Source organism: Lingula anatina, chromosome 2 (assembly GCF_051362555.1).
Source record: "Lingula anatina isolate TDL-2025a chromosome 2, LinAna3.0, whole genome shotgun sequence".
Lineage (NCBI taxonomy): Eukaryota > Metazoa > Brachiopoda > Lingulata > Lingulida > Lingulidae > Lingula > Lingula anatina.
In genome coordinates this window covers 16003420-16023875 of record NC_141768.1, presented here as the reverse complement: position 1 = coordinate 16023875, position 20456 = coordinate 16003420, and the positions used below count along the sequence as shown (strand labels likewise).

At 35.5% G+C, this 20456-nt stretch overlaps 1 protein-coding gene across 2 annotated transcripts in view; it reads left to right on the top strand.

Moving 5' to 3' along the window:
• The window catches only part of LOC106174214 (prolow-density lipoprotein receptor-related protein 1), a 50748-nt gene that overhangs the window by 11387 nt on the left and 18905 nt on the right, over nucleotides 1–20456 (top strand). Inside the window, exons 23-55 of one of the 2 annotated variants that reach the window (XM_087006056.1) lie at nucleotides 72–276; nucleotides 528–701; nucleotides 1006–1153; nucleotides 1525–1621; nucleotides 1842–1967; nucleotides 2297–2524; nucleotides 3013–3187; nucleotides 3455–3585; nucleotides 3823–4113; nucleotides 6679–6813; nucleotides 8664–8801; nucleotides 9074–9208; nucleotides 9402–9531; nucleotides 9790–10071; nucleotides 10417–10553; nucleotides 11042–11161; nucleotides 11492–11722; nucleotides 12197–12383; nucleotides 12953–13157; nucleotides 13464–13662; nucleotides 14020–14148; nucleotides 14796–14924; nucleotides 15221–15448; nucleotides 15750–15905; nucleotides 16112–16240; nucleotides 16395–16514; nucleotides 16643–16771; nucleotides 17046–17159; nucleotides 17466–17714; nucleotides 18101–18220; nucleotides 18575–18700; nucleotides 18983–19191; nucleotides 19676–20258. In XM_087006056.1, coding sequence (XP_086862182.1) covers nucleotides 72–276; nucleotides 528–701; nucleotides 1006–1153; nucleotides 1525–1621; nucleotides 1842–1967; nucleotides 2297–2524; nucleotides 3013–3187; nucleotides 3455–3585; nucleotides 3823–4113; nucleotides 6679–6813; nucleotides 8664–8801; nucleotides 9074–9208; nucleotides 9402–9531; nucleotides 9790–10071; nucleotides 10417–10553; nucleotides 11042–11161; nucleotides 11492–11722; nucleotides 12197–12383; nucleotides 12953–13157; nucleotides 13464–13662; nucleotides 14020–14148; nucleotides 14796–14924; nucleotides 15221–15448; nucleotides 15750–15905; nucleotides 16112–16240; nucleotides 16395–16514; nucleotides 16643–16771; nucleotides 17046–17159; nucleotides 17466–17714; nucleotides 18101–18220; nucleotides 18575–18700; nucleotides 18983–19191; nucleotides 19676–20258 — 5895 coding nt within the window. Of the gene's footprint in view, nucleotides 1–71; nucleotides 277–527; nucleotides 702–1005; nucleotides 1154–1524; nucleotides 1622–1841; nucleotides 1968–2296; nucleotides 2525–3012; nucleotides 3188–3454; nucleotides 3586–3822; nucleotides 4114–5921; nucleotides 6021–6678; nucleotides 6814–8663; nucleotides 8802–9073; nucleotides 9209–9401; nucleotides 9532–9789; nucleotides 10072–10416; nucleotides 10554–11041; nucleotides 11162–11491; nucleotides 11723–12196; nucleotides 12384–12952; nucleotides 13158–13463; nucleotides 13663–14019; nucleotides 14149–14795; nucleotides 14925–15220; nucleotides 15449–15749; nucleotides 15906–16111; nucleotides 16241–16394; nucleotides 16515–16642; nucleotides 16772–17045; nucleotides 17160–17465; nucleotides 17715–18100; nucleotides 18221–18574; nucleotides 18701–18982; nucleotides 19192–19675; nucleotides 20259–20456 lie in introns of both variants that reach the window. The other variant, XM_087006057.1, reaches the window with a different exon arrangement.

Here is a 20456-nt window from a genome sequence, read left to right as displayed (position 1 = left end):
AATTCATTTTGCAGTTTCATTTTTAACCCCTTCTTCATCAATTTATTTTCTTGACACTTGCCTGGTTTCAGCTATTACCCAGATCGAAGAGATCGTGAGTGTTGGACTTGCCACAGCAGAGGGCCTGGCTGTAGATTGGATTGGTGAAAATATATACTGGGTGGAGAGCAATCTAGACCAGATAGAAGTGGCCACCTTGGAGGGAAAGCACAGATCCACCCTAGTAGCAGGAAAAATGGAAAGTCCAAGAGCCATTGCTTTGGATCCAAGTGTTGGGTAAGCTGAAAGAGATTGATATGAATGATCAGATAGAAAAGTTACTCACAAAGTGCTTGAGATGTTCTGTGGTGAGTAAACAGACCTACAAATATGGGTCTGTTTTATTGGACACTATGTTGTATAACGGAGACACATTGAATATTTTTATTTGCTTTTAGTCAGATTTGATGTCAGGGATTTAAAGTACATGTATATGAATTAGTTTCACATTCCCCTAACATAATTTCCATTCAATTCAAACATTTCAGCATGTTGTTCTGGACTGACTGGGACAACAGCCAGCCTCGTATAGAGAGCTGTTCTATGAGTGGGGAGGGCCGGAGAATTGTGGTCAATGTAACCATGGTATACAGAGGCGCAGGATGGCCAAATGGACTGACCCTGGACTATGACTTGAAGAGGGTGTACTGGATTGATGCAAGGTAGCAAAACAGAAAATACATGTTACATTATGGATTCTTTGCGAAATCCAGCATCATTTTACTGATCATCCTAAACTTATAGGCTTTGGGCCACTTAGTAACCGGAAATTCAATGTGTTTCTTTTCAGTCCTTAGTTTTGATAGACTGTCAATATTCTTATTGTACAATAAGGTTTGGACTTGGTGCTTTATATTTGAAGGGTAATCTAAAAGTAAAATATTTGTGCAGCACTTAACTGAATGTAAAGGTTTATATACTGTCTATTCAAGGCGTCTGTAATAATTGTATATTTATGCTGTCCAGGTCAGATTCTATCAACACTGTGAAGTATGATGGTAGTGACTTGAGGGAGGTGCTAAGAGGACATGACTTTTTATCTCATCCATTTGCTGTCTCCATTTTTGCCTCCAAAGTTTACTGGACAGACTGGAGAACCAATGCACTTGTGGAGGTAAATTTCACTTCTCTCGTGAATGTAATCAGAATGTTTGGAATGCTGTTGGAGTGTCGTAAGAATATTTAGAATGCAGTCATGGTGCAGTTAGAATACATTTTGGATGCCACTCATTATTTCTCCACTCAGAAGTTTTGAGCCTGAGCCAGAAGTTTTGAACCTGGACTGACCACAAGAATGGCCTCTTCTATTTGGAATGCCCTAAGAATACTAGAATGTAGAAAGAATTATCATTCAAGTGGCATTCAGGCTCTTTCCACTTCTAGTGTGACTACTGTGTAACTAATTCTTCTCTGAATTTTCTTAGTATTCCTGTTACATTTAGTACGAAGTAAATTCACATTTTCTCTTTTTTGGTCCTTTTGCAGGCCAACAAATTTAATGGCAGCAGTGTCCACGTGATACAAAGGACTATCACTCAGCCCTTTGACCTCCACGTTTATCATCCTAAGAGACAACCCCAGTGTAAGATGAATTCTTAATTATCAAGCGGAAGTATAAACTCTGTACAATTTGTTATATCATGACACTTTTCTTGCGAAAATGAGGAGTTGTCATATCTTTAAGTCATTGGTAGTCTAGTCTGTCACTGTCATGGATACCACAGCTGTTTATTTTCAATTTTGACCTTGTTTGACCTATACATTACAGAGTTAAATAATTAGCTCGGTATTTTTTTTTTCAGTCAAGAATCCATGTAGTGACAATAATGGCGGTTGTTCACATCTTTGCCTGTTGAGTTTTAATGGAACTGTTGGCTGTCTCTGTCCTCATCTTTACTACTTACAGCCAGACAAGAAGACATGTAAACGTAAGTAACATTTTGGGTATTAATATGAAGATACCATTCATTTCAAAAGTACTAGAATTCCTGTGTGGAAGTTTGTTTCATCATTTTGAGTGGCTTTTGTCACCATGGGGAAATGGATAGACAACATAATTAATTAAGATTAATATCCATTTTCCATTTTCATAATGCAAAATAAGATTCAGTAGTTAAACAGATGTCATGTGAGCATTTGTGTCATTATGGGCTTCAAATGTTCTCTGGCAAATGGCTAGTTTATTAAAAGTTACATATTTTAGGCATATATCTGACTTATTCAGACTGCATGTAATGTGCATTGCCTGCTCTTCCAGCCAATGGTACATTCCTACTTTATGCCCGTCCCAACGAGATCCGTGGCGTGTATTTGAACAACCCCGACTATAACACCATTCCTGCCTTCACTGTCCCTCATATCGAGAAGCCAACTGTAGTGGACTTTGACCCCTTAATGGGCAAGCTGTATTGGGTTGAAAGTTCTCTGCACCTCATTAACCGTGCCAACATAAATGGGACAGGCATTGAGACCATCATTGATACAGGTTGAGTATCAGAGATTGCTGATGGTGAAATATTTGTGCTTGGGATATGATATTTACCAATGAAGTAAAAAGTGCCTTTATTGAAAAAAAAATTATTATTGTTATTTTTTTTTTTTCGAATTTCCAAAATATTTAACACAACCAATAATCTCATGGCTGAGCTTTCTGTAGGAATTCATAGAATTGTTGGGTAATAAGTGTTTTTGAATGATATTAATGGAAATATTAATGGAAAAGATAAGTTGTCCATCATATACTGTGTCTATCATCAACTGTTACCCAACCTTATGATGTTATTGCACACTGACATACGTGCTAATTCATTTATTAGTCTTAAAGTACAAAATAATCTCATAAAAGATCTTTACCATTTCTTGGTGATTTGTGGAGCTTGTTGGGATCTGCTTTAGAGAGGATGTATATCAATTTGATGCTGTCTAACACCATCAGTGTATACTTATAACAAATATCATTTTAATGTTTTGCAGATTTGAGAAATCCCAATGGTTTTGCTATAGACTATGTGTCTGGTAACATGTTTTTTGGGTCGTACAGTAGCGGCAATGGAGTTATATGGGTGTGCCAGCTTGATGGGGCATATAGACGCAAGCTGATAGATAAAAGAAAACAGATCAAATCTCTAGCTATTCATCCATATCAAGGGTAAAGTCAGATTTTGTCTTAAAATATCAATCTTTACTTTCTAAAATCTGTCTGGCTAGTATTTTTAAATAACATCATAATACATAAGAATTATATTGTATTAGTTTTTTTTTTAACAAATCTTTATTTGTTGTTTTATTTATTTTTAGGTATGCTCAGAAAATTTCTGGTAGTATTGAAAAAATGTGTTGCACATACTTCCCCTTATTTCTCATCTTTCTATAAATACAGATATAGCAAGTTGCACCTGTATATTTTTTCTTTAAGGCAAATATTCTGGGCAGAAAGCATGACCTCGCCTAACTCTCATGCCATTTATGTTGCCAAAATGGATGGCAGTGATGTGCGCCAACTTCTTCCTAATAACAAGACCAACATCAATATCTCCAAACCTGAAAGTAAGTTTGAATTTGTTATTTTGATGTAATTATATTGAAAAGAGGGTATTTTATATATCATTTTGAATAATTTAGAAAAACTGATAGTAAGCACATTCATTGTGGTCAATTCTGTTCATTGCCACATTAAAAAAGAATTTTACCAAAAAGGGACTACTATCTGATTGAAACCCTAATTTAACATTAACATTGAAATTGTCCAATACATAATTGATTAAAATTAACTTTTTTTTTCAGGTCTATCTGTGGACCTTGACAACGGGAAGCTTTACTTTATTAACAAGGGTGTCACACCACCACAGATAATTTGGTGTAACTTGGATGGTTCAGGCTCACAAGTTCTGTCAGATAATGCTACCTTGAGTCAAATTCAAACCTTGAGCATCCACCACGGTCAGTTGTATATTGCCACTAGCTCATCCATAGCTGTGATACACAGGAATGGAACTCATGCCAGTGTGGAAACCATGAGAGAAAATACTCACAGTGTGACTTCTATTAAAATCTATGAAGAGCAGAATAAGACAGGTCAGTATTTTATCCTCCCTTTTGAAGGCTTGAGGTCTTTTTTTTTTTCCAAGTTGGAAATCTGGCTTTATGTATTAAGTTGTATGTGTAATGAATTAAATGCCAGTTATTAAGTTTTTAGTGTTGATAGTTATTTTTTTAGCAACAAAACTTCCTTAATATATTTTCAAACATTGAAATTGTGTGGAATACTTAGTAAATGTTGTGTGTGTGTTTAGAAGGATGTGTAAAATTTATTTCATGGACTGTACATGATTATGTCTCAGTAACTGTATAATGTCGGTTAAACATACACTTTTTGCTAGCAGTCTTCTTTTGGGATCTATGTCCACGAAAACAGTAATTTTGCATCAGTAAAGCATTCTTCATAAGAAACTCGAAGGGTTCAATGGAAAATATATACTGGAAAGGAAGAAATTGATCTTTTTTTTAAAGAAAAATGAGCATTAAATGTTATACAAAATTTAATGTGATGATAATTAAACAAAGATTGTTTTAACTCTTTATAATTAGTAAGAATTGGTTTATGATTTTGATATCTGTCAAAATAACTTGAGTGCTGTAGATTTTCTTTTGTTGACATGGTCAGTCAATACACCAGTGCAAGAACACCAACTTTTTAATTTTAAATATTATATGTTTCTTTTATAGGGAATGAAATTATGAAATCATAATTTGGAACTGTTTGTTATTAATCAAATAAAATTGAAACTACAATTTATTTTGTGTTAAGTGACCCACAATTTATTGCACCTTGCCTTTAGCCTCACATATGGTAACATTAAAGTGGGTCCCAGATTGTTTGCTTTGTGACCAAATAACCGCAATCTTTGACTCAGTAGGGCTTATGTTGCTTTACACTGCATATTTAGTCGGCATTATACAGTACCTGAAAAAACCTACGTGGTTAATTCGCTGGCTTAGACCATCATATAGCCATTTATTTGTAGAAAATTGTTTGTTATTTTTTGCACTTTTATTTTCAGTATTTATTTACATAAATGTATATATACTGCTAGTAGATGCATTGCCTCACAGAGGGTTAATATAGTGGAGAGGTCTTGTTTTAAGGTTCCATACATGGTTTTGACACTTCTGATTTTGGTCAGACAAAACATGGGGTCTGCAGTGTATGAGAGGATTTTTGCTATTTGTAACTTAAAATCAACTTTGGGTGCTGCCAGGTATTGTTAATATTTTGATGGACTGCACAGCCAGTGCTTAAAACCCTTGCAAAATTAGCACTTGTTTCCCAGGTAATATACTATTTGGGAGGTATGGGATACAATTAATTAATTTTTTAAAAATAAATTCAGTTTTTTCTTAATGATAATAAAAAAAATTATCAGAGAATTAGGGTCTAAGTTTCTTGCATGAAAACATTTTTTGTTTGTTTACAGGCAAATTTATGTTCTCTTGCTCTACATGACTATCAGAACAAAAAAGAAAACATGTTGTGTACTAATGGGTGTTTAGAGGTATTACAGAAAGCCTGAAGGAGTTTTCCATAACTTACAACATGTATTGTAGTTGTTGGATTAAAGAATGACCTCAGAAATGCCAATATTAACCCAGCTATGTGTGGCATTTTTTTTCTCTGTTGATATTTGTAGTTTCTAGGCATTTACATTTCTCTGCTGATTTATATATACAAGACTGTCCATTATTATATATTCTTATACTACATTGTTCTGTCATTCCAATTAATACTCAGCAGAATGCATGTTAATCACCTATCAAGAGACCAGTTTTTGTTGTTTGCCAATTCTTTCTCTTCAACTTTGTTATCTTATCGAATTTTTACCAAGTCACTGACAGACACCATCCATGTGCAGCTAAAAATGGCGGCTGCGATTGCCTCTGTCTGCCTGTTTCACCCACAAAACAAGTGTGTTCTGAAGACACAGGTGATACACCATAGCTAGTTTACCTTTCTCTGATTTTTTCTTTGGCTTATCTGTGTGTATGTGTTCCTGGTGTTTTCACATGCAAGATGCACATGTATTTTAATATTTGATGATGATCCATCTATCGAGGAAGATACATTGGGGGCATATATATTTTGTAGCACAAAAATGTTATTCAATTCAGTGTTACAAAATTGTATATCCATAATGTATTTTCTGTCAACATTATTGTAGTATTAAGATTAACATCAAAATACATGGGATTCTTGTGGCTTTTAAGGTCAGTTCAAGTGCACATGCACCTGTCACTTGCACATGGCCGCTTTTTATACCTAATTTGGACTTTGTCTTTCATAACTCTTTTTTTAACATTGGCTTTGAGCAGAGCATTATTTTTGTTCCATTTCTATCCCATAATGATAAATGCTTGTGAGTGCATTTGGTTGTTGACAATTGATGGCAGTTGTTGGCAATGCAGATTATTATGGGATAGCAATGATCCTAGAAGTAGCTCAAACTGGCTTTCTTCTTTGGTTTTTACCTATTATACCAATCTGTTAGTGCTCCTTCCAACCCTAATATTTGTCTGAATACCACTGCTGTGGTATTTTTTACCCAAATAATGTATAAATTCTTTCCATTTACATCATCATGACAGGCTTCCGTAAGAATGCATGCAGTAAGAACAGCAGTGGTTGCGACCAGTTGTGTGTACCTGTCAACAACAACGTGACTGCTGTGTGTTTCTGCACAGCAGGCTTCAAGCTGGGGACGGATGGCAAGAAATGCATTGGTACATGGGTCCTTTCAAATACGCCTTCATGCAGTCATTTGGGGGAGATCCATCAATTAAAACTAATGGCTGCTTCCTTTATGGTCATGGTTTTATCATCGAAATCCCTCCCTGTGTTGCCATCTTTACTTCCATGTAGCCTTTTAAAGTGCTTTGATTTTACCTAGATTCCTGTTTTCTTTTTTGTGAGACAGATATTTTAAGAATAATTCCAAAATTATTTATACTAAAACATCTGGCATTTTTAAATACTCATTTTTATGTAAAAAATATTCTATGACATAATGTTTGTTATCAGTATCATTGATATGTGGCATTATTGTCATGGAAATACAATGTAGAAATCAGGATTCACTTTCTCATGATAAACTGTCACCCATTTGCATGAAGCCCTCATAGTGTGAAACCATGCCATACAAGGATATTTATTTATTTCATATTTATATAGTACAATTTAAAAGTCCTGTTAGCATGCTTAGATTTTTTTTTATGTGATAACATTTATATATGTAGAGAGATAGAGTAAAAAAACCTACAAGCTTTTTGTTGATGCAAGTTTTTTTAACCTCTGTGAATGCATCTTATATTGTTGTATTTTAAGGTATTGACTTCTAATGTTACACATTTTGCTTCATGTTACATTATGCTTAACATTTACAACAGTTTTTCCCAGGCAGTGCAAAGTATATTATAGTTTTATTTAGTTATTATACCTTTGATTACTGTAGGCATGAAATTAGTAATAGTCATTGAGTGGAATGTTTCAAAAATAATACTTTCTTGTGTATTTTAATTGCAAATAATGTATCAGTACAATCGAAAAGATTCAATTCTTATTTGGAAAAAAATATTTTATCAATCCAATATTTGTGCTAATGACAAAGTTTTGAAATTTAAGCAGCATTCAGCAATAATTAGACTAATTGAACTTAAAAATTACTTTTTGCAGTGCTTCTACAATCACTAAAATGTTTTTACCATATGCTTATACAATTTAAAAATCACATTTGTTCAATGTGATACAGTTTTTACAAGAGACATGCAAAATTAACCAAGCAGTAATATTTTGACTTAAGCAAAGCTTACCCAGCTTCGATAGACTTTGTGTGTAAATTATTATGATATAACTTGGTCTTTGATAATGGAGATAGATTTGGTAACTTTTAACTATAAATGTTTTTGGAAAAAAATTCAATGTGCTTTAGACTCTAGCATAAATAATGCTTAGAAATGATATTTGTATAGAAACTGAAATTGCTTTGTTAGTGTAAAGAACATTAACATGTTGAAGTACAAGTAGGGCATTATTTACCATTAACTACAAGATACACTAACCCCTAACATAATACATGGCAGCAAGCCTGTGCTTGGCGTTATTCATATTTAGTTGTCGCAAATAAAAAATTATTAACAGCAACCAATTGCATGACATAACAGCATGGACGTGCTAATAAGCTCAGCAGTTTAATTGCCAGTACAACATTTGAATTGCAGAGCTTGGTTTCTGAATAATTTCCTAAAAATACTAATTAAAAAAAATAGTTTTAACCCAGCAATTGTCTTGTCTTTTACTAATTATAATGTTGTCCCTCCAGAAAATGCTAATGCTGATCTGTATGCTTCATAGATTTCTTTTAAAGCGATGATTATAGGAAAAAAAAACTTTATTACATCGACAATTTGTTATGATCACTTCAAAGTCCCACATTTGATAATATTGTTTAGCATTTAAACATGCCCCATGCTGCATTGTATAGTGAAATATTTTAGCCAGAAAGCTCAAAGTTATGTTGACTTACAGAAGGTATTTGCCACCTCACCACTGCTTAAAGACATTTCACATTTCTTAGGTATCCGATCATTCCTGTTGTTTTCCTTGGAGACAGAAATCCATGGTATCTCTCTCGACTTAGTCACTGCCCCTCAGCAGGCAGCAATACCACCCATATCTAGGGTGGCAGTTGTGGATGCTGTGGATTTTTATGCAGGTATGAATATCTTTTTGAAATAGCATTCCTTATGTGAAGGTCAATAGCAGTGATATGAGACTGGTTTGTAAAAGTTGGTAGCTTCTCCTTTTGGTGGTCTCATTCTTCAGATGTTTTTTTAAATGAAATGTCATGAAAAGCAGGTTTTGATATTATTATTGAGGCATTTGCAGTTTCTTGGATCAAATTTTTTTCTCTACATTTAGTGATTTTTAGCCATTTTGTCATCATTAACATTCACATATCATTAAAAGTGTTGAATTGTTCTATAGCAAAGAACTACGTGCTTTGGGTGGACAGCAATTCCAAGACCATCTCCAGGATCCGACGCGACCTGACGGGCCGACAGACGCTAGTTTCTGATGGAATCAGCTCAGTGGAGGGATTAGCTGTAGACTGGATAGCAGGTCAGAGGGTCAAAGGAAAATAACAGATATTATTATTATTAGTGTACATGCATGTATGTGAGAAAATGTGTTGCTGATTATTTACAACATTTCTACATTTTATACTATTATATGCTACTGTAGTATGTAAAAAACCTTATTAACAATGCACCAATGCATTGGTAATATGAAATTTTTTATTTGCTTATCTCAGAAAACCTGTACTGGACTGACAGTGTACTGGACGTCATTCACGTGTCCAGACTGAATGGCTCCTTCAGACGTGTTTTGATAGCCTCGGAGTTGGACAGGCCTAAAGCCATTGTGGTTCATCCGGTTCTTGGGTAAGTGCTACTGCCTTGTTCAGAAATGGGGAATGAGTCAGCTGCAAAAGATAATGAAGTAGCAGAACAGCATCTTTATTTCAGCCAGTATCAATTGTTTATCAAAATAAAAGTAGTCTTAGTGTAAAATATTTCTCATTGAATCATGACTGCAACTATTATTAAATTTACTATTATTTTAATCTGAATTATTAGGAGTGACATTTTTTGAAACCACTTTTTTTCTGATTTTTGTTTTTGTGAAATTTTGTTTGCCAGGTATATGTTTTGGACTGACTGGGGTACAAGGCCAAGAATTGAGCGAGCAAGGTTGGATGGCTCAGAGAGAAGAACAATTATGAATCTCACAGATTTTATTAAGGAGCCATATGGTTTGACCATAGATTACGATGCAGGGAAGTTATACTGGTGTGACAAAGCCCTTGACGTGATCTGTAGCAGCAACCTGGATGGTAGTGAAGCCAAGTACATTATCAGGGAAAATCTTACAGATCCAACCTCCATCACTGTGTTTGGGGATTATATCTACTGGACTGATAAGTAAGTTAAACTGGTAATATGATTTGCTGTGGAAAAAGAACGAAAATCACAAGGCTCAGTCAGCTTAATATATGAATGTGAAAGTTAATACATGGTGTACGAAAGGTGTTTTGTACCCTTTCAGTAATGAAGAGTTACCTAATGATATGTTGAGTTTGAAAGAGATACAAAATTGGAACACTGTCATATAATTATATAATTAATTATTTAATGGACAAAGGAGATGAATATTGATTTTAATCAGAACAGATTATCCCAAAGTACACTCATCTTGTTGATGGAAACTTCTTTACAAACACTAAAACCATTATTACAAAAAGCTAATAGTTTTCATTGACTGTTCAGTCCACCTAGCTCCCCCTATGGAGCAATAATGAGAGCTCACAAAAACGGGTCAGCTCCAATTATCATGTGGAGAAACACAGATCCCAGACCTGCTAAACCTACTGATGTGAAAATATATGACCAAGGAAGACAAACAGGTACAGTTTATGTATTGTGCAACATCATGTTACTGCATTGCTGTATTTGTTTAGTATGTACCTTAGCGAATAATAGTCAAATGTATGACCATGAAAGTAGACAGTTATTGCTATTCTAAATAAATTGTGTTGTGTCTGAAAAAAAAACCAATCTATGAATCAAATCAGTTATTCTCATATTAATGAACTGGAAGGATTTATATCTATTCACAAGCATCAAATAATTGTATCTCAAAAAAAGATGGGTCTATGAGATGGGCCATAGTGTTCCCTAATACCCTCTATCCTGGCCTGAACCCTTTAAGTCAGTGGTTAGGTATATCATACTCCTGTTTAAGTAAGGTGAGATGGAGTAAAGGGTTAAAAGTACCTAAGAAATTGTTCCATCTGTTTAATACATCAATAGAGGAGCAACTATCAAGAGATGCTATTTATTGGCTGTTGTAAAAAGGTGTTTTCATTACATTTTATTTACCTGTTTCTTGAAGGTAACAACACCTGCAGTGTTAATAATGGTGGTTGTAAGGAACTGTGTCTGTACATTGGGAACAACAACAGGACCTGCCACTGTTCACACGGAAAAGTTACACAGAATGGAGAGTGTGAAGGTAAGTGTACATTTGGACCATTATTATTATTATTATTGTGCCAGAAAATTCTGCAGATTTAGAAACATGTTTTGAAATGATGTGAAGTGAAAGGTTTACTTTCAGCTTAACAACATTATTGTGCCAAATTTGTGAAAAGTAGGCAGATTTAGGAAAGTGTATAGGAATAACATGAAAGACATCTTTCATATTCTTGTCCTCTGTCATAGGCTTTATCACGGCATAATAACATATTTATAGAATTCTACCTCACATCCCTTTTGACAAATCTGTCTACCAAAGTCAGAACTGTGGTGATAGAAGCTCTATGTATGACTTCTTTGTTTGCAGAATATGAAGCCTTCTTGCTGTATTCCCAAGTGAACAGTATCCAGTCACTGCATCTCACAGAGAAAAGCACAAACACACCCATTCCAGCCATTGAGAATGAGCACTCCATGAAGAATGTGATAGGCCTGTCATTTGACCCCAAAACAAAGACTATTTTCTTCAGTGACATTCAAAGTGGAAATATTCAAAGTGTTTCTTACAGTGGATCAGATTTTAGTGTGAAAGTAGAGAGTGAGTATTGAAAATCACTTGTGATGTATACATAACACTGTGGGGTGCTTAGAGGGATAACTTTTCATATGAGATTCAAAATTCCATAATAAATACACTGTAGAATACAAATATCATAAATTTCATTTTACCACCAAAACAGCAGTTATTGCAATTATTCTGAAATCTGTGCTTGCCATCAAACCACATGGACCTTCATAGATGGCTACCCTGTGTAATAATCACTGAGAGATTATCACAGAATAGACTTTAAAAAACAGATTGATTAACTTTTATGTGGTAAGGGATTCAATAACCATTGGAAAGTATCTGAAAAACCATTGTGCCATTTTATGGCATTTTTTCCTCCAAAATGAAGAGATGATATCACTTTAAACATGGGATATATTTATTGTGGATTTCTTTAAAATCATTACTTATCCAATTATTATAAATGTAACAGACATTCAAACAAGATATCTTTCTTTGCTGTAGATGTTGGCTCGGCAGAAGGCCTAGCCTACGACCCTGTGTTCCAGGAACTTTACTGGACCAGTTACACAGACTCCACCATTAACAGGATCAGTGTCAGTCCTCTCCGCATCAGTGCCACCAGGGAGACTGTGGTGAAACTGGGTGTGGAGGACCACCCCAGGGCTCTGGCCATTGACAGCTGTGACTCGTGAGTAGGATAATCGGGGGGTAGATCCAGGAATATTTTCTGACAGTCTGCCAAATTATCTTAGTTGATCCATCCTCCATTTTTGAGCTTCTTCTGGCAGCAAAAATTAAATGCCTGTCATTGTAAACTTAAAAAAATTCTGAACCACTTCTGTCCACCCCCTGGCTAATCATCAAATATTTCTATTTTATTGGGATGCTTTTTGAATAGCACTCAGACAGTAGAATTCTGTTTGCCTTAATAGATATTTAACTGCTATTGCTGTTCATGATCTTTAATAGCAAAAATTTTTGCATAGCATTTTATTTATGCTGTAGAATGGTCTAGATATACAGGTAAGACACACTACATTTGGAGATGTTCTTTTGGTTCTTTTAATCAATGATTTCATGAGGGATAGATTCTTATTCAAACAACAAATACTGTGACAGTTACAGAAAGGCACACAGAAGTATGCATTTTTTACGTATCAGAGATTTGCCAACAGGCAGTGTCTCTCTTTCGAAATATTAAAACTACAGCCTTTGGGATAGCATCTGTGAAAACTTCAATCTGTAATTCCTTCTCAGGAGAATGTATTGGACCAACTGGAATGAGCGTTCCCCCAGCATTCAGAGGGCCTATCTGATGGGATATGACAAGGAGTCCATCATTACAACTGACATCAAGACTCCCAATGGTTTGGCCATTGATCACGGAGCACAAAAACTGTTCTGGTCTGATGCCAGGCTGGATAAGATAGAGAGATGCAACATGGATGGCACTGACTGTCGGGTAATGAGAGAAGATCTTAAATTCTTGCTAGATAAGAGTGAAATCAGATATTGTTATGAACTTAAGTTGTTTGATTTTATAGCTTTTATTTTTAATCAAAAATGGATCCTAAATTTTAATAGTATATGTAAGTCTTGATTTGTTTAGCTTATTTGGGTAAGCTTATTTCTACTTAAGCAGGCCAAGGGTTTGGACTTTTTTTTATTTGAGGTTTTTTTTTTTTTTGTTTTTTTTTTTTTTGTTTGTTTTGTTTTTATGTAAAACACATCTTATAGATGCCATCTATTCCCAAACTGACATTTGCAGGTTGTCATAAGCAGTAACCACCACCTGCAGTATAGCTTTAGTTTGGCAGTGTATGGGGACTACCTGTACTGGACAGACTGGATTCTGCGTGCAGTAATGAGGGCACAGAAGTATGATGGTTCTGAGCTGACTCCTCTGAAAACCAGCATACCGCGTCAGCCCATGGGTTTAGTTGCCGTAGCCAATGATACTAATGACTGTAAGTAAAATTGCATCATGGTTATATTCTGTAAAAACATTTTTAACAAACTATGATATTTTTCAATAATGTGTTATTCCAATACATTTGTGTTGATTCATGATATAATGCTGATTATTTATTAAAATAACCTCACCAATGCAATCAGTTGCAAGGGTATTTATGTTTTGCTTAACCATGCTGGCTTAATTGCAATTTAGTCGGCTTTCTGTTAGATCTATTTTCCATTCTTTTCCTTTTTGCTCACTTTGATACCATGTAACTTTCTGTTTTTTAATTGACTTCTGGAAGACAGCACTTGAATGCACTGATATCTCAGCCACCTGATCTGAGAAGAGTTTCATGATTTATTTCCAGGTCATGCCAACCCTTGCAGAATGAACAACGGACACTGCCAGCACATCTGTAATCCTGATATGTATGCTGTGGTTCATTGTTCCTGTTTCCCTGGTTATGAGTTACAGCCAGATAACATCACCTGCACTTGTAAGTATTATGTGATAGATACAATACGTGTCTCCGAGCTGTATGTGAAATATTAAGAGTGTATTGGCGAGCCGCAGTACTTTTCACGTACAGCTCGGCGACAAGTGTTGTATCTGGCTTAAACCACGGCTACTACACTAGTGAGTAACAAGAGTGCAGCAGACTATACAATGCATTCATACATGACTTGCATGTATGTCTAATACAGCACGGCCAAGCCTTATGTTCTACAGGCTAGCTGTGGTTTAAAATTACTTTGGAGTGTGTGACCAATATTAGCTACAGCCTTATGGCATGTGTATGTTCTTTTTTAATCCTAAAACTGCCTTCTCTAAGTCAAACTGCCTTATGAGCATTCAAGTCCCAACTTTTTATCAAAACAATTTCCCTTTGTATTCATTTCCTCAGATGTAACTCAGTTCATGTTGAAAATTTGTTTGAAAGTCCTGTCACTTAATGGTAGGTTGAAATAAAATCTTTCTCTATATATCTTTTTTTTTTTTTTTTTTGCCTTGAAACACTTGTGGAAGTGGTGGTTCCATCAGAGAATTCCTTCCTTGTGGAATTCTGGTGGATGTTTTTATTAAATTGGAAGATATTTTGTCCTTTGTGAATTTTTCTATTATTTTTATTTCCATAATTTCTAGCTGTGTCAAAGCAGGTGTGTGCAGAAGACATGTTTGACTGCTCTGAAGGTGTTTGTATTCCATTTGAACTCACCTGTGATGGCATCATTAACTGCCCATTGGGTCAAGATGAGAACACGACCTATTGCAGTGAGTGGGTTTTAAATAAAAAAAAATTGAATAAATAAGAAGACAGGATCCTGATTTGTTTTGCTGAGAAAATTATAATTATTGAACTGTGGTATGTTTTCTGCTACTGAGTATGTGATGCGCATTGGTCTTTTATCCGTTTTCATTTAAAGAAGAAAAATGTTTTAATTTAAATTTTGATAATTGCATTGTTTTTAAGTGCATATTTGACATTTTAAACTAACTTCAGTAGTTTCATTTGCACAGTCAGGAAAAGTGAATAGATATGACATGCAAAATTTCTGTGTATTTTCCAGGGTATCGAAAATGTCCAGCTGGTTTCTTTGGTTGTTTAAATCACCGGTGTGTCAAAAATGAAACCCAGTGTGATGGCAAAGATGACTGTGGAGACAACTCTGATGAACTTCTGTGTCGTTGCAAGTTGACAGAGTTCCGCTGTGCCAGTGACGACAAGTGTATCAGTAGCAGCAAGAAATGCAACTTAAAGAAAGACTGTGAAGACGCTTCTGATGAAAAGGGCTGTCGTAAGTGGACATACTTGTAAATTTGGGCCATGATTTTGTTATCTTCATTTTCAAAAATTAGGTTTTTGATTGTTGAAAATCAGACAGAAGTGTGGTAGTGGTTACAGTTCATTAGTTAAAAATTGATACATATGATTTCCATATTCAAGGAAGTAGATATAAAGTGTACAGTGAATTAGTACTTCTGACAGTAGCTGACTATTTTAACTCGAAACAGCACTTAATGCCCTGCCAACAGACTTTTAAATCACCACCCCTCTCAGCGTATTAAATTAATACAAAATATACTCTCATCCTTCAGCCCCTGTTGGATGTTCAAACTTTACCATAGACAGTATAGGTCGCCAGCCACCAGGTCTGATACCATGTAATACAACCACAGCCTGTATCCTCCCTAGCTGGAAGTGTGATGGATATAATGACTGCTGGGACAACAGCGATGAACTGAACTGCCCACGTTAGTGAAACATAATTTTATTTTGATTTTTCATATTAAAAAATAATTGGTTCATGTGAATATGAAATTTACAAGAGCTGCAGCAGAGATTGATGGTCTTCCTTATACATGCTATAGAAAATATTTAGACTGTTGTAGGCATGGTTTTCTAACCTTCTAGTGATGAAAATAACTGAATTATTTGCCACATCCTTTTCCACTTTTAGCTATCAGAAATAAATGCTCCAACAACAGCTCAGATTTCCAGTGTTCAAACAGTGGACATTGCATCCCTAGCAACTGGAAATGTGACAGGGAGGACGACTGTGGAGATATGTCAGATGAGAAGAGATGTAGTAAGTAGTAGAACATCATTACACCTTGTTAAGTGTGAACCATAAAATATGACATGATTTTAAAAAATCATTGTTCAGCAGTTCCAATACAATGATAACGCCTCAGCATGACAAAGAAATAACCCTTGGTACTTGTGTGTTTTTTTTCTTCTAGACTACTCATGTGCATCCAGTCAGTTTCAGTGCCATGATGGGTTCTCCTGTATCCCTTCAGTCTGGGAGTGTGATGGTAATGCTGACTGCCCAGATGGATCAGACGAGGCCCAGAACTGCAGTAAGTATATTTTGGTTAAGTAACTTGTTGCTTTGGAACTACAACTGATAAATATTTATTTTATAAGAATTACATGGGCAGAAATTTGCCTTTTTTTCTTTTAATTGATAGTTTTTTTTTTCTCACAGCAAACAGGACCTGTAAATCAGATGAATTTCACTGTCCCAACACTGGCCGCTGTATTCCTAGAGCATGGATGTGTGATGGTGACCAAGATTGTGAGGATGGATCAGATGAACACTCCGCAAATAATTGCAGTATGTTATCAGTATATAGGCAGATTTTCATAGGGGTTCCCCTTTTTTCATGAAAATGAATAAAAAACAGATTATTAATTTAAAATCAATTTTTTTGATGACTCAATCTAGAAAAATATAGATTTCCAAACTTCTGATTAAGGGTTAAAAGTGGATAGATGTATCCATTTCCTTTTCTTAATTTGTTTACATTGAACATGAATGTAGAAAAGTTTATTTGCTTCCATACAGCTAATTTATTTGATACAACAGCATATATCTCCATTGCTTACAGCGGTCGTACTGTGTGATGTCAATGAGTTCCAGTGTCAAAATGATCGCTGTATAAAGCAATCTTTCTACTGTGATGGTGATGATGACTGTGGAGACAATTCAGATGAGAATTGTGGTAAGTGTAGAACTTTATTCTCTTTTATATCAGATTCTGCAGTTTGCTGTTTAAGTTATGATACTTGTTTCACTTTGTTTTGCTATCAATGAGTGAAAATTAGTTTATGTTTCACAAAGGCTTGAGGTTTTTCAGAACTTCTAAAAGGAAAAGGGCATTTTTACACCAAAGCCATTCAACTGAATGGTTCATTTCTTAGTCTCAAACATTTTGCCTTCGCCTTTTATTTGGAAATTTGGTGTACCCTCACAGAGCTTCATTGCTTGATAGCATTATAGACTCACTTCCAAGTATTTGGCTTTTCAGTCCACCACAACTGCTCAGAAACAGAATGGCAGTGCAAAAATAGCAAACAGTGTATTCCTAAAGAATATAAGTGTAACAAGTACTTTGACTGTGGTGACCAATCAGACGAGGACCCACGGATGTGTTCCAAGACGCCCCCTTGTGGAGGAGATGATATGTACATGTGTGACAACAGTGTGTGCATTAACAAAACACTGCTGTGCAATGGGAAGAATGACTGTGGAGATTTCTCTGATGAATTGCCATGTGGTAAGTAGAAACATGCACCAGTCAGGCAAACACATGAATGTAAACACACAGATGTACACATGTGAAAACACACACACATACTTGCATGCACACTCACCTTTGTACTCATGTGTGTGCTTGCACACCGACACACTTTAAGTAGTAACAAATTTGAACCCTATACTATATGAAATATACTAAAATGACTTATGAGGAAGTTGGAAAGTTTTTGTTTTACATAGGTTGAATTCATTATTTTAGCTATTAACAGTATATTTGCAATTTCACCATCACAAGGGTTAAGTGTGTGGATGCACTTCAAGGAAGTAAGAAGATTTCATTGTTTTACATTGGTTGAATTCATTATTTTAACTATTAACAGCATATTTGCAATTTTACCATCACAGGGCTAAAGTGTGTGGATGGTAGTAACCAGTGCGCTCAGGTTTGTCGCAACAAGACCATTGCCTATGAGTGTGATTGCTACCCAGGATATAGACTAGCAAATGACAAACGGACTTGCAAAGGTATGCACATATCTTCTGTTATGTCTTCTTGATTACAGTTTGCCATGAGTAAGCTTTTGTCATAGAAACAGGTGCAGTTAAGAAGAATGCTAAGGGCTGAAAGTTTTAGTTATTTGAAACTGGTATTCGAACCTTGCATGATGATATCGAGTGACTTAAAGTTCCAAGAAATTTTTAGATATAGAATTTAAGGTTGTAGAAAAGCATAATAACATTTGTAGTTGTAGGTTTCATTTCCTCTTTTGCTTTATTTTGTTTGTAACATGTTTTGTGTGTGTGTGTGTGTATGCGTGCGTGCATGATTTACACTTATTCACCTTTACAATGATTGCAATTATTTAATTAAAATTATAGATATTGATGAGTGTAAAACCTCCTATCCATGCAGTCACTACTGTAAGAACACTGTGGGCAGCTATTCCTGCAGCTGTGCCAAGGGATACACTTTACAGGGAGGCAGAACTTGTCGTCATAATGACAGTACGTTCAGTGATATTTTCATGTTAAACTGCATTAGTGAGTAAAGTGATATGTTAACATTTTATCTGCAACAGGGGAGAAGGTGGTCTGCTCATGAATAAAACACTGAAGCCATGCAGTTCTCCCAGTTCATTATGAACCAAGAAAGCAGTTTTTTAGTAAAAATATTTACAATTGCAAAATTTTGATTTAACATGTTAACTCAACTGTCAAGCATTGATTTACATGTGTCATCCAAAGTGTTCCTTTCTTTTTTCTACCTCTACCTTTGTAATCTTACAGAGATCCATCATGCAGTTTTGTTAGTGGCAAACCATTACTATATCCGCCTTGTTTACCCCAACCTGACAAGAACACGTCTGGCATCCAATCTGAAGAATGCTGTTGCTATTGACTTTGACTGGAAAGAGCAGATGGTGTACTGGTCTGATGTCACTGTCAGTGGAAGCAATATTTCCAAGATGAGCCTCAATGGGACAAATGTGACACAGGTGAGTTTTTGGGGGCGGAATTTTAGTGACAGTCACTTTCTGTTTGAGCTGCATATGTCAAAGATTTTTTTTTTTTTTCATTTTTTCAAATAATTCAGATTTTTTAGGCCAGGTGCTTCTGTTTGCATTTATGTCATTTATGATATTTATTTCTTTATTGACCATTTAGTTATGATCTCTCTTTTTATGTACCGACATTCTGTTAAGAATTATGTTATATTTCTGAAAATCGTTTCATTGGGTCTCTTTTTTTCATAGCTAAACAGTTTTTATTTATGATAGATCCACATATTTGATTTACCTGTAGACTGTTTTGTCTGTTCACTCTGATGTGATCACTCGGACTTGATCACAACTGAGTTACCTGTTCACCTTCACCTGTATTAGTTTAATTTTGTTTAATTCTGTGCTCAATTTTTGCTAAGATAACAAATTACACTTTCATTGCATACATCCATACATGTGCCAGTTTCATTATTTCCAGACCCTTCACAAATCCACCCTGAAGAACCCAGATGGAATAGCAGTAGACTGGGTGGGTCGCAACCTCTACTGGTGTGACAAGACCACAGACACTATAGAAGTTTCCAAGCTCAACGGCATGTACAGGAAGATACTTATGAACAATGGTCTACAGGAGCCTAGGGCTATCGAGGTGTTCCCTGCCAAGGGGTACCTGTTCTACACTGACTGGGGAGAGGATGCCCACATTGGAAGGATGGGAATGGATGGATCACAAAAAATTAAAATTGTGACCACAAATCTCAGCTGGCCGAATGCAATGACAATTGATTATATAACGGAGACCATATTCTGGGCAGATGCTAGGTTGGATTATATTGCAATGGCGGATTTGGATGGGAAGAATATCCGACTTATTATTAATGGAGAGTTACCGCACATCTTTGCATTGACGACATTTGAGGATTTGATCTATTGGACGGACTGGGAGAAAATGTCTGTGTATAGTGCCAACAAGTTCTCTGGAGCTAACATGACTAATGTGACAAGTTTTGTTCACAGACCCATGGACATTCATATTCTGCATCCACTTCGACAGATTCATCGTATGTATATGTTTGTGTCTGTTTTTCTGCATTCTCGTATGAAATGTTATTAACTTAATATGTACCACGAAGAAAGACATTTTTGTTAAGGATGCAGATGGGAACTGAATGTCATATGTCTACCTAGCAGTTCAGACAACTAATTTCTGAACATTTGGTGAGTTTTTTTTCCACAACTAACAAATGTTTGTAGGATAA